The following is a 13,484-nucleotide window of genomic DNA, read 5'->3' on the forward strand; positions in this document are numbered from 1 at the left end:
GGAACTAACATAATGACAGCCCTCCCCGGTCCTCACGACCAGCTTCAACCATTAACAACAGATGGTCAATCATGTTACATCCATAACACACCCTCATTTTTGTATGTTTATTTTTTTATGTTTTTGCTTAATAGAAGCAATTAATGTCTTACTTAATAGAATATAGTTAGATTTTCATAATGAAATACATTGTTTTTTGCAACAAAATATATAAACATATTAAGCAGCATAAAAAAGACTATTCAGTTCAGGTCGTGTTGCCAGACGAAAAAAAGATTTCAGCTTTTAAAGCTTCATAAATTTCAGAATTGAGAATAAAATATTAGAGGCCTGTTTTTCCTTGCTTCACTCTTTCTTTAATGGGAATGTCAGTACTGTGTCACTGTTACTTGTGCATGTGGAATTTTTATCAAATTCTTTCTAGAACATGGTTCTACTAGATAGGAATTTCATGGTTGACGTGGTGTATATCCAGGATCTGATATCATTATATGAAATGTCTTAACATATTTTTACAATGTACTCTATCTTCTGACTATCGTTAGCTTGAACCTAAACTGTGCTGCCCTAGCTTTCATACTTTTTTAGGCTTGGACCAAGGATCTTTAGAGTGAGCTCGCCAGGGATTCACTGGTATGAGGCAACAAAGAATACCCTAGGAAAGAACTCATCTTAAGGATGGGAGTCGCATTCACCATCTGGTCCAGCCCAATAGCCCTGCATTACCAACAGGGTCTACTTTCACAAAGGCGCGCTATGCGTCACTAGGACCACCCTCACAAAGCCCTCATGAACGTGTGCCTGAGCTCTGTGGAAGAGGAAGTCTGTCGGCTGTTTTGTTATGTTGTGTTTTTAACATCAAGCATTAGAGGCATAAGACAGCACACAGCAATTTAGAGAGGTGCTGGTGGGTGAATTGATTCCTCTTGGTCTTTGGACTCTCCCCAGGCATGGCCCATGACCCGTGTAGCTTTTTGATCTCTAAACCCTCCACGATGGGACCCAAGCGCTCCAAAGAAACTCTGTGCCTCAAACCTACAGCATAGAGCCTGCTAGTAGAATTTCCAGCCCCTTTTCTCTGTGACACCCTTACTCCTTTGTCTACTGAGACAATTCCCTGCGGCACGCCATAACCGAAACCCTGAAATATTCAAGCTCTTCTTTGTCTTTCTCAAACTGTTACAGAAATCCACTTGACTAGAGAGGCTTTGGGGACACTGTTTTTTTAATTTATTTACACTCCCTTATCCCTGCCCCACCCAGGGGAATGTACATCTTCCCTACCGTCTCCTTGTGCCAGGCAGCACAGGGGACCTTCAGGGGGTTCTCATATAATCCTGTTTGTTTCATTTTGATGTTATCTTCAGACAGTATTATAAAACTAGGTACAAAAGCATCTTTTAAAATTATTAGTCGTTAAAAACTATGTGGACATATGTTCACAAAGCTCCTTTTCTTTCTTTTCTTTCAGTTTAAAATTAAAGCCCTAGAGCAGTTTTCTCAAGGCCGTGTGTTATTCAGTGATGAACTGTATGAGTAACTTACAGGCTAAACTTAAGTTGTACTCTAGCGCTTGTATGAAAAATTCTGTCTAGATTTAAGTAAAGGTTGTGGGGAAAAAATAAAGCAAAAATTCTGATCCTGTGGCTTTGAAATACTGAGTGTAGTCCTGACTATTTCTCTGCTCTGTTTTATATCCCTTTCCTATCTAAAGTTTTAAAATTCATATTTGTCCTAGAAGGATACTAATACGAACGATGATCCTTGTATTTCTTTAAGCTAAAACAATCTAACATTGAAGAAATTAAGATGAAAAACTGGAATAGATTCAATTCACAGGGAATCCTACCGCTATCAAAGAGAATTTGAAGAAAAATATTTGCGAATCATCATTACACCATTTGAGGGTGTAATGAGAATTAATTTTTTATAACAACAGTGACTCTGTTCACTCTCTAGCTGCTATACTTTGAAAGGCCCACACTAAACCTACAGAGAATTTCAGTATGTGTCTGCTGGTTTTGGCCTGAAGTATGGCAAAATTCTGCTCATCAGTCTTCACATTGGAAGCTTATAAATGACGTACATTATAATCTGTTTCGCAGGTGTATTTTTTTTTAATTTGGTAGGCAAGGCATTGCTGATTTATGATTATATAAATACCCACTCAAGATGTGAACAAAATCATCAAAACGATGTAATCTACTTACATAGTTTGCAAGAAAAATTTTTTCCAGTCTTAGCTAAAGCATTACCAGGCGAGTTGGTGTTAAGGAGGCAGTGTGGTATGTTGAAGGGGGGGAGAGGAGGGAAGGGAAAGATGGAGGAATTCCAGGATGAAATCACACTTTAAAACCTTAGGAAGCAAAAGTATTTCAGCTTAGTTTCTCATGAATTTGCCTGCTTACAGTGGTCACTCATTTTTAAAATTTATTTAGCAAGTCTTCATTAGGAGTCCTCACCGTGCCAGGCCCTGAGTAAAGGAGCGGGAAATGACAAGGTGGTATGTTGCTCCCAGGGCTTGTCCCAGTTCTTGCTCCTTGCTTGCCCTCTCTTGATAGGCAGAGCAATAGAGGTCATTGTCTTCCTTTCCTAAAGCTTTAATGGACAGGACGAAGTGAGTATTAATTTCAGGGTTCATGAGCTAGGACAGTTTGATAGAGACCACATGTTCCTACTCTTTTAACCTACCTAAAAATATATACTTTCTTTTTTATCTTTGAGATTGCCTGTCTTCTTTGGCAAAATAATGTTCCACTATGACTTCCTAATTGAGAGAAGTGGATGGGTGGGTGGGTGGGTGGATGGATGGACGGACGGACAGACGGATGGATGGATGGATGGATGGATGGATGGATGGCTAGTTGGCTTATATGTTTACCATGTTAAACAACTGTTGGGTAAAATAAATGCCCTTGAGAAACATGGACTAAATGAAAACTAATCCTTAACACACATTACAAATAACTTACCTCTGTGTGCCTTTATTTCCAGTCATGAATATGTTTACTTGTTTTATTTTCCTTTAGCAGCAATGCTGTAATGCATAATTGCAGGTTTCAGAGCATCCTTTCTACTTCCGTGCAAAGTTATGAGTTGCTGGTCCCTAGGATGCTAAATCCCCATTTCATGGAATGTTGGTTGTTAAATACAAAGCCTTTCCTCTGTTTCAGCACCACACAGATTGTATACTACTCCTGTGAGGCCCAGAGTACCGGACAAAACACACATCAGACCCGGTAAGTCATTTCTCTTTCCAGTGAACTAAATAATCAGCACACTGAGTGGGGCGCCTGGGTGGCTCAGTCGTTACGCATCTGTCTTCGGCTCAGGTCGTGATCTCAGGGTCCTGGGATCGAGCCTCTCATCAGGCTCCCTGCTCAGCGGGAAGCCTGCTTGTCTGGCTCCCACTCCCCCTGCTGGTGTTCCCTCTCTCGCTGTGTCTCTCTCTGTCCAATAAATAAATAAAATCTTAAAAAAAAAAAATAATCAGCATGCCCGAGAAGGTATAAAATGTATTGAAACAGCAACAGACACCAAGGGAGGGATAGCTATCTCTAAATGGCAACGAAGGATGTGCAGAAATTCAGATCCTTGTGGATAAGTGGAGAGGTAATGATGAATCCATGGTAATAATAAGACGTGACTAAGGTTTTTAAGGATGATCAGATCTAAAGACTCCCATGGAACTTTATCGATAGAGAAGTATTTTAGAATAGCATTTGTGCGTAAATCTCCCACACACTCCTTGAGTTTTCCACAGCGATGGTGGGAATAGCAGCAGAGTTAGCGATTCAGATACTACCAGCTCTCAAACGTTGTTTGAGAAGAGATGGGCTCTTCTAGTAGAAAAGACCTTGGTTCTGGGAGAACATTTTTCTTTGATTCCTTCAGATAATAAAACACACACACATACATTTTATAGGTCATATACAGTGAAAATGATAAGCGTTGGAATACTTTACATTTATTGCCTTCTCCAGAAGTTCTGGGCTCTCCCTCACTGGAGCTTGTTAAGGAAACGCTAACTTGGACCGGTGGATTCGGTTCATGCAAACTGCTCCTGTGCTTCAGCACCGGCCGGACCGAAGACCCCGACATTTTCTGCCCTTTTGTGGCTGCAATGCTAAGTCTTCTTGAAGTTCTAAATTATAAAGCTGGCTTATAAATTAATGTTCTTTGTGTACATCTCTCCAGGCATATGGGGAAAAGAAATAATTATTTTTTTCCTTTGGTTTATAGAGATTCCATGTGTGTGGTTTTTTGGGGGTTTTTGGCAGTAATTTTCCAATACCTAAAGGTAATTAGGCACAGACATCTTTTATAAACAAATATATCTCTGCGTGCCCTCTGGACCATAATAGCTGTTAAGAGCTTAATGTGAGGCTAGTTATATTAAAGGTTTCTACAAAATAATGAAACCGTAACAACAATGGCTGACATTGAGGGCTTGCCATGTGTCTTGTGAGGTACAGTTGGGGAAGCCAAGGCGTGAGAAGAGGTAGGAAATAGATTAGAAGGCATGCAGTCTGGCTCCAGAGCTTGCTGTCTCAACCACAATATAATTTGTGCTTTTCCTTGAAGAGTCTTCCAGAGGATGAGACAGGTGACCTCTTAAAGTGTTGGTAATGCTCTGGCTCTCCATAGAGCAGGAGAGAAATGAAAATGGTTTCATCCTACTCTATGTTCATCAATGGACTTGTACCAGGTTAAAAGGAAACACCTGTACCTAGAGAACCCCTGCAAAAGACCCACCAACTTATGAGTTATGAATTAAGACCTTGGCACATAAAGATGCTTCAAGTTTTGGTTTTTCATTGGGGGTATACATAGTCCTGATCTCTCTTCAGTTCTGTTTTGGAATGTATCTAGCGCTTGGAAATTAAGTGAGCGATTTCCCATTTAGACATATAGAGTCCCTTGCCAGTTAATTCTTCAAGCCAGTGATCACCTCAGAGTGAAAACTCAGGTCTCTCTTCCCAAATTCAAGTCTATGATTTTTGTAAACCACAATTGTGGTTTCCATGTTCTAAACCATAGTTTTTGGTAAGCGATCATTTTTCTGTTGTCAAGTTAAATGACTTCCAATTCTCTGGGAACGTTTGTTTGCCTTGGCTGCAAGGTTTTAACAAGAATATTTCTAACCTATTTGTTTTGCACTTTATTGTAGTTCTGAATAAAACCACTACAAGACCTACTAGACTCAAACCCAGCAGGATGCCCAAAGGGGATGGAATGGGAGCAGGTAATGATCACAAATTCTAAACTGTAAATGTTTCATTCAAAATTTATACTTAGGTTGAATTCACACTTCAATTTCTTTTTTGTCAGTTTTGGAAGTTCTGGATATAACTGGAATTGGAAATTGTAACTCATTCCAAATTCAAAATTTGTAGTGTCTCTGAAAACATTGAAAAAGAATTTTTCTTCTCTAAACTCAGTCTACTAAATCAGCTCCCTAACACAGTCTTGATTCTTGAAAAGATCCTGATTAAATATATATAATATGCATTATTGAATGAAAATATCAAAATAATTTCAGAAACACTTTCTATACATAGGCTCAGTCTTTAAGACTATGATCACTTTGTTTTTAAGTTGGCAATTTCACGAGTACCATTACGATTTTTTTTATAAGACCCGTATTTGTTGGCAGTGTATTCTAGCGAGAGCAGCGAGGAGTTGATCATACTGGCTATAGGCATAGTAACATTTCCAAGTCATTCAGTTTAACTCAAGAATTAAATGACATTGCCCTAATCCAGCCAGATCTGTGGGATTAAGAGTCATACAGGTAACTAAGACAGTCATCTGATAAAAGTGCAAACACCTAACTCACTAAGTGGATAAATGGTCGTTCTTAATGTCCTAAAATGGGATTGCATCCTTCCCTTCCCTTCCCTTCCCTTCCCTTCCCTTCCACTTCATTTTTAAAAATTTATTTATTTATTTATTTATTTATTTATTTATTTATTTATTTGAGGGGGAGAAGAGGGGAGGGACAGAAGGAGAGAGAATCCTAAGCAGGCTCCATGCCCACTGTGGAGTCCCACGTGGGTCTCGATCTCACAACCCTGAGATCATGACTTGAGCCAAAATCAAGAGTTGGACACTTAACCAACTGAGACACCCAGGTACCCTGCAATATTTTTTTAAATAGTACAATTCATGTGCTTGCTTATGAAAAAAGTATGGGAATTAGAATTTCTTTAATGCATACATTTTTAATCCATGATGATTCCCTAATGAGAGTGAGGTATGAATAATACCTGAAGATATTTGGTCTAAAAATCATTTAGATTTGTTTTTAAATGTTTTTCTACTAGGTTATTACAGTGCATGAAGTTCTAGGAATCCACTTTCCTCCAAACCAATTAATGAGGCAATTACTATAAATCCCTGACTTATGAAAAGCAAGAAGGCATTCCAATATCCGTTTGCGCTCAGCTGTTCTTTTTATTATTCCCAACTGTGGGATTAGGCAATGCATAGTTTCTCAGATTGACATAAACAATCTGGCTGTGAACAGAGCCACCTTGTTAATAGTCAAAGCATTTCCCTGGAGTTTGTCAAAGTAAAAATAGAAGAAAGCATTTGTGTCAACAAAGTAAATGAAAGAACAGGTAGCTATGATCAAACTTGAAAGTCATTACCCTTCAGTGTAACCAAGTACTGATTCTCACTAGGAACATGCTAATTGTATTCCAGAAGAAAAACAGCATTATTATAAGTTTATCTGCAATATAAACACATTTTTTTCCAGAGTCCCTTGTAACACAAACTGACGTCTATGACCCTTTAGTGTAGATGAAATCAACTTTGTAGTATTAACTCATCTATCTAAACTGTGGATGGACATCCTCTTAACAGAGTTTCCTCATTTTATTTAGTTGGTTGCTAGTAGAAACGGGCTGGTGAGCGCAGGTAGACAAAGCTGATCTCAGTTTCTGCTTCCCTTGTTCTCCTTCTATCCCCAACCAAAGGCACTGCACATGTTCTGTTGTCCGTTGGAATTTCCCTTCGGGAAATGCTGCCCGTCTGTGGGGAATGAAGTCAGCAGACAGCATCCTCTTTCAGCTCCTTCAGAATCAGCCTCAGCTGAGTGAGCTTTGGTTGGAGGTCAGGGTGATACATCTCCAGGGCTGCTACAGTATCACTTAACAATCCAATGATATTTGCCTCAGGAATGCAAAATTGGTTCAACATTCAAACAAATTTGTGTAATTCACCACATTAACAGAGAAAAGGATAAAAATCATACCATCACCTCAGTAAATACAAAAAACAAACATTCGACAAATTCAAAATCCATTCATGATGGAAATTCTCAGAAAACTAAGAATAGAAGGAACTCTCCTCACCCTGATAAAGGACATCTGTGAAAAACCCGCAACTAACATCATACTTAACCGTGACAGTCTGAATGTTTTTCTCCTCTTAGCACAGGATTCCTACTTTTACCACTTAGCTGAAAAGAGGAGTGGAGCATTCAGCCAATGCAATAAAGCAAAAAAGGAAGTAAATGGTATAAAAATTGGAAATCATAGATGACATGTAGGATATAATGAATGGAAAATTTAATAGCTCTCAGACTATTTGCTTATGGAATAAGGTTTTTAAAAATTCATGAGAAAAAGGATGGCTTAAAAATCTGTTCTCTCCAGATCACTGACTTACATGAGTCCACCTTACTTTGATTCTGCATTGTGTTGTTCTGGCTTATTTCCAGAAATGCAGGTATTTCCATTGTTTATTTTCTCCTCTCACCCAGTCCCACTATCTCATCCACACTCGCTTCTAGCTTCTATCGAGTCTTAATGAGACTTAATTTCTATGTCAACTGATTCCTAATCAACTTTGACATCTTGCCCAGAATATTTATCTTTATTATTCATCCATCTCACATACATTTTCCTATAGTTCTTCTTGCTGAAATTTTCAGCCCAGGTATTTTACATTAAAAAGAAAAATCAGTTGATACAGGCAGTGTTTAGGATTTATAGGACATATTCTTCATGGTTTTCGGCCACTTGAGATTGTGCCCTGGGAAGACTCAAAAAGAGATTCTGAGGCCTCAAAACTATGTACCTTTGATTATTTAGGCTTCTGTAAAAATCTTGCAATGATTCCATAAACTCTGGGACTCTTTAAACCATCTTGAGCTAGGTTTCTTATTTCATAACATCATTACATTTACCCAGCTTTATATGCATTTCTTAGCTATATTTATAAATATGCCTCCACCTCAAAGTCCGAAAGTAGCCTACAAAGGTTGAGGTTATATGTAGGTCATTTTTCCAGCACTCTGCTTTTAGAGGTTTTCCAGAGATATGTTTCAGCTTCACTGGTGTGTTCTAAAAATTACAGCCAACTTCAGGTCTACACTGCAGAGATGCAACAAGCATGCCCTGGACCAGATCACATAGACTATAGTCCCACAGGCCAAATCTGGCTCACTGCCTATTTTCGTGAGTAAAGTTTTGTTGAAACGTAGCCTGCTTTCATAATAGAAGGGTAGAGTGGAACAGTTGTGATGGGGACGGTATGGTCCACAAAGCTGAAAATGTTTACTGTCTGTCCAGCACAGAGTGGGCTAACTTCTTTTATCAAGGGTCAGTCTCCCAACTTTCTCCCTGTAGAAGGAAGTTGCTGAGCTGTACAGGGACTCTTTCATCCAACCAACATTTATTGAAGGCCCATTATGTTTCAGGCAAAATGTAGTCTGGAAACCAACTTGACACATGTGGTTTAGCAGATATGTTAAATACTTGAACCTGAGACTCCTCTCTCTGCCTCCTAATGAGGAATCCACACTTGACTGCCCCCACAGAGTGTGCTTGACAACCAGAAACCTCCAGACTCCTCCGAGATGAGCAATGTGTTTTTCTGGGCTGTGGCTAAATCTTCCAGTCTGCTGGCTCATCACTCCTGGCTTTTTAGCAAGGTGCTAAGATTTGGAGACAAAGGCACAGAGACTGATCATGCATAAATACCACCCCTTTTTGGTCACAGAGAATAGTGTCTGATACATCTGGAAATGGATTTTCAGTTTACTGTGTTTGTTTGCGACATTTTTGTTACCGTGGTTAAAAATACTCAAATGATTACTTCATTTTTGACAATCATTGGTAAGGGGTAAATTATGTAAATCCAGAGATTTTTGGAGAACTCCCATATGGCAGTTGGGGGCTCATGCTAAAACTCCACTTGGTGCCTCCAGAGCCAACTCTGCCCTTTCGAAAATATGTTGATTAATCCTGCCTGAGGGAAAAAGAATTCAGGTCACAGCCTGGGCCAGACTGGCTGATTAAGTGCCAATTCCTGAGAATTCTTTCTCCATAGTATCTCTCTTCCTGGCTTCTTCCTTTGCCTTCCCGTTGCCTCTCTGCTACCTCTGGCCTTCACTTGCTCTCTGATTCAGAGCAAAAGAAGTTCACTGGTGTCTGGGCTCTGGTGCTCACGTTGCTGCCTGGCTGACATGCAAACCACAGCAAGGTGTAGGCATGGCCAGAACCAGAGTTCTTCCCCCTATCCCCAGTTCAGTGCCCTTTCCCTGAGCCCCATGGCTGCCATTGGCAGGGCTCTTACCAACATTTTTCTACCCTGCCAACTTTTATCTGTTTCGGAAGGCTGAAGACAGTCCAGGTTCGCCGCTGATTGATTTGGGTACTTACCTTGAAGGATCATAAGAGTAAGATGCTTCTTTCTCTACCTACACAGAAAGTGACACAAGAGCTGGTTTCTGTTGATTTTTCTCTGAATTAGAAATGAAGCCAGGGAAATTGTATCTTTGGTCTTACTCATAAAGTCGTCTTGCAGAATTTTGGATTCTCTCCTGTATCTCCAATTCACTAGCCCCTGTGGCTGGAGGATTTGTCCACTGTCAGGATCTGAATTCTCTGAGTCCCACACACTAGTGGCATGGTTGGATGACCTTTGCTTGCCAGCCAGGGCCATTCAGACCTCACACAGTGGTGATGCCTCAAATCACCCAAACGGCAGAAGATAGGACTCTAAAGCTAAAGTCACTTAGCGTCTTTGTGAGGAATAATGGAAGCAAGACGCTGACAAGAGGAAGACAGTACGCTGTGCTGCGCCACTTAGTGGCTAAGAGCTAGGCTTTAAGCTGGGCACATGTCGGTCGAGTCCCAACACTTCCTAGCTTTGAGTTGCCTAATCTTCTCTTGCCTTGGGTTTCTTCATCTCTGGGACCTGGATGCTGTCTCCCACACAGAAGGGTTGTACGGATCAAATAAGGCAATGAATGTGAAAGGTGCTTTGAGCCAAAATGCTTTGTTTCTGTTTTTCAGTTAGAAAGATTTGGGAAAATGCTGCGAAGAATCACTAAAGGCACACACAGTCTACTAGCCTTCTAGAATACACAGTACATTTTTTACTCTCAAAGAGTAGTGGTAAATCAGGCTCACCAAGCCAGGTTACCCCAGTGACACAAATGGAAGTACTTTCCATTCCTCTGTGCCATGAACAAATGAGTCCTTTTCCAACCAAAACACCCAAATGAGTCCTTTCTCTGACCACATTACACTGAGAGTGGGCACAGGAAGAAAACTAATGAGCCATTTGTTTTCACCATGCCTGTGGCATTAGCCACAAAATAGTCTTTGACCCCAAAAACACATTCTTCCTACTACAAATAAGCAACATTTAATTCATGGCTCCATACAAACATTCTCCATGATTTTATATATCCTCTCTTAACCAAGCAGCAGAGAATATGGGATTGCAATACTGGGGTTTCTATATGCATGTTAATTATAATTATTATAGTATTAATAATTATGTTAATAATTGTAATGCTATATGTTAATTAAAATGTTGATTTATAATAATTTAATTTCATCACTTAATGCACTAATATCTGATTTTTGGCAAGCAAAGCTTCTCCTATATTTTAATCTATATTATTTTAATATATCTGCCTGCATATTAAATGAGATTGAGTGTGTAATGTCACTACATAGTCCCTAGAACACAGTGAATACTCAAAACAAGGTGTTGATTTTGGTTGTCATTGTTAATGTATAGACTAGTATATTAAATGTTCTTATTTTTTAAGTATGTGAATTATAGTCAGATCCTCAATGAAGATTCTTGTCTGTATGGATAATGTCTGTTTCTGTTCTTCATGATGACTGTCAGACATTGGGGAAGATTATTTGATAATGTAAAAGCACAATCATTCAAAAAATAAGACAAAACCTAATTTGGCTCCCCCTCTCCTTAGGACAGATATTCAAGCTCCAAGCATGACTATTTAGGTGAATGAGTAATAACCACCAGATTATATTTGAGAGACTTAGGAGATAAAATATCATACAAAACAATTTTCAGATCAATTTCTTCCAAACAGCAATTTGGAGCTCTGTGCCCGCCCAGGACTAATTTACAAGTCTCAAAGGCACAGATGCGGTTTGTGGCCTAACCAGCGTGATAGCCAAGGCTTCTCCAGGAATATTTTTTTAAGTCAACTTACCAAGTGTAAATCCAAACACATTGGATTTTTAAGAGGTTTTAAGGGGGTATTGGAGGGTTGGAGGAAAACTTTTTTTAAACCACAGAATGTGCTCATGAATATTGGCAAAAAATGGCCAGTCACTGAATGTGAAGTCTGCCTGGTGAGACCATACCACCCAGGAAGGCAGTACAGTGTGGGCATCATGGAAAATTAAAACCATGATCCATAATCAAATACTAACTCTTCAGAAAAACTATTACAGCTACTGAATACGGGGCTTTGAATATTTTCTATATGCAGATAATGTGCGGCACGAAAACACCAGTGCCACCGTTTCGCATTGAATGCACATTATCACTGATTACCAAGTTTCTGTGAAAAAACCATTCAGCACATTTTTGCTGTCTATTTACTCCCTTCCATTATGTCTGCTCACAGGGGTCAAGCAAGCACCAAAGCCATCAGGTGCTGGTAAAAATGTGTCAGTGGACTCTACCCACTCCACAAAAAGACCAGGTAAGAACTAAGATACTGGCTCCCTTCCTTTGCTCTACTGTGCTCCTTGGGGGTAACTGCAGTGTCACATGTTGTAGCCAAAACAGCGTCATCCTCACAGCTCTCAAAGAACCATGGCAACAGGGCATGGTGCTGCTAGAGAAACATCCTAAAATACTATCTTTGGGGCGCCTGGGTGGCTCAGTTGGTTAAGCATCCAATTCTTGATTTCAGCTCAGGTCGCAATCTCAGGGTCGTGAGATGGGGCCCGCGTCCGGTGTCAGGTGTGGAGTCTACGGAAGAGTCTCTCTCCCTCCGCCCCTCCCTCACCCTGTGCATGCTCCCTCTCAATCTCTTCCCCCCTCCAAAAAAAATTTAAAAATAAGATATTATCTTTGGGGGAATGAATAGTGCTCTGTGCACACATGAAATATTTATAAGAACCAGTAATGGGTACTAATTCAAGAATCGCTTTGTACAATGTTCTGAGGGATCACAATGGACAAATGCTGAAGAGTCACTGTGGGTTCTAGTGTTCATGTTGCAATTCTGTTCTTGTGTAATTTACTATAATATCCTTTTGCCTGATAGGATTTATGTGCCTAGTTTAAGACTGTACTCTATATAATAGGCCAAAATTACGAAGCTGGTGACTTGGAAAGGTTTGTGTTGAGCAAGAACCATTCAAAAGGTTGCTATGCAACCTACTCTGGTGTCTTAACGCCTGGGCTACAGACCCGTATTCTGCTACCACACTCCCCGCCCTGCACGTGTCCGAGTGCACATTCGCCAGCCTGCCAAGAAGTACTTGTCACAGGGCATTTTCCTAGGTTGTTGGCTTCTACTCGAAGCTTTTTAACCAACATATTATGCAAAGAAAGAGGTGAATTTTTAAGCCATAACACAAGACTTAGAATTTGGGTTAAGGTGGATTGCTCTAGGCATCTCTAGCCTTGCCAGCCTTTGTGCAAAGTATGAGAAGATAATTTGTGCATAGTGTATAAAGGTATCTCTTCCCTCTGCCCTTTAGACAGACTCTTTAGTAAATTGTGCCCTTCCTCTAGGCTGGCAGGCTGGCACCAGGGCTCACAGATGGGTGAGCAGAGTGCGTGTTAAGCTTCACTTCCCATTCACATAGCCCTCGCCAAGGGCCCTTGTGCAGTGCACAACTGTTCGTACTGACCCTGCTCTTCACAGGCACATCTGCTTCTGCCATCAAGGCTGCTTCGTTGTAATATTTTGAAAAGTTCTGAAAGCGTTTGTTCAGTTACAATCGTATAATAGATTGAGGTGGTGGGGTAGAGCATCCACCAAAGGAGAAATTATATCCTTTAACAATTTAAAGCTAAAATGACATAAGAAATTGTAGTCTGAAAATGAAAGGCAATGGGGGACAATGAAATTTAGAAATACTGCTGAGCCTATATGAGAAACTAAAGATGTTAAAGTCTATGTACAGTTTCAAAAAGCAGATGGACCTATAATTAGAGGATATTTTCCCATATGTTAATGG

At 40.0% G+C, this 13,484-nt stretch overlaps 1 protein-coding gene across 50 annotated transcripts in view; it reads left to right on the top strand.

The window, feature by feature from the left end:
- The window catches only part of ABI3BP (ABI family member 3 binding protein), a 235,006-nt gene that overhangs the window by 181,127 nt on the left and 40,395 nt on the right, over positions 1 to 13,484 (top strand). For all 50 annotated transcript variants that reach the window (XM_026492204.4, XM_044381625.3, XM_026492194.4 and 47 more), the window contains 3 exons: positions 3,174 to 3,239; positions 5,171 to 5,245; positions 11,915 to 11,992. In XM_026492204.4, coding sequence (XP_026347989.1) covers positions 3,174 to 3,239; positions 5,171 to 5,245; positions 11,915 to 11,992 — 219 coding nt within the window. The remainder of the gene's footprint in view (positions 1 to 3,173; positions 3,240 to 5,170; positions 5,246 to 11,914; positions 11,993 to 13,484) is intronic.

Source organism: Ursus arctos, unplaced genomic scaffold (genome assembly GCF_023065955.2).
Source record: "Ursus arctos isolate Adak ecotype North America unplaced genomic scaffold, UrsArc2.0 scaffold_4, whole genome shotgun sequence".
Lineage (NCBI taxonomy): Eukaryota > Metazoa > Chordata > Mammalia > Carnivora > Ursidae > Ursus > Ursus arctos.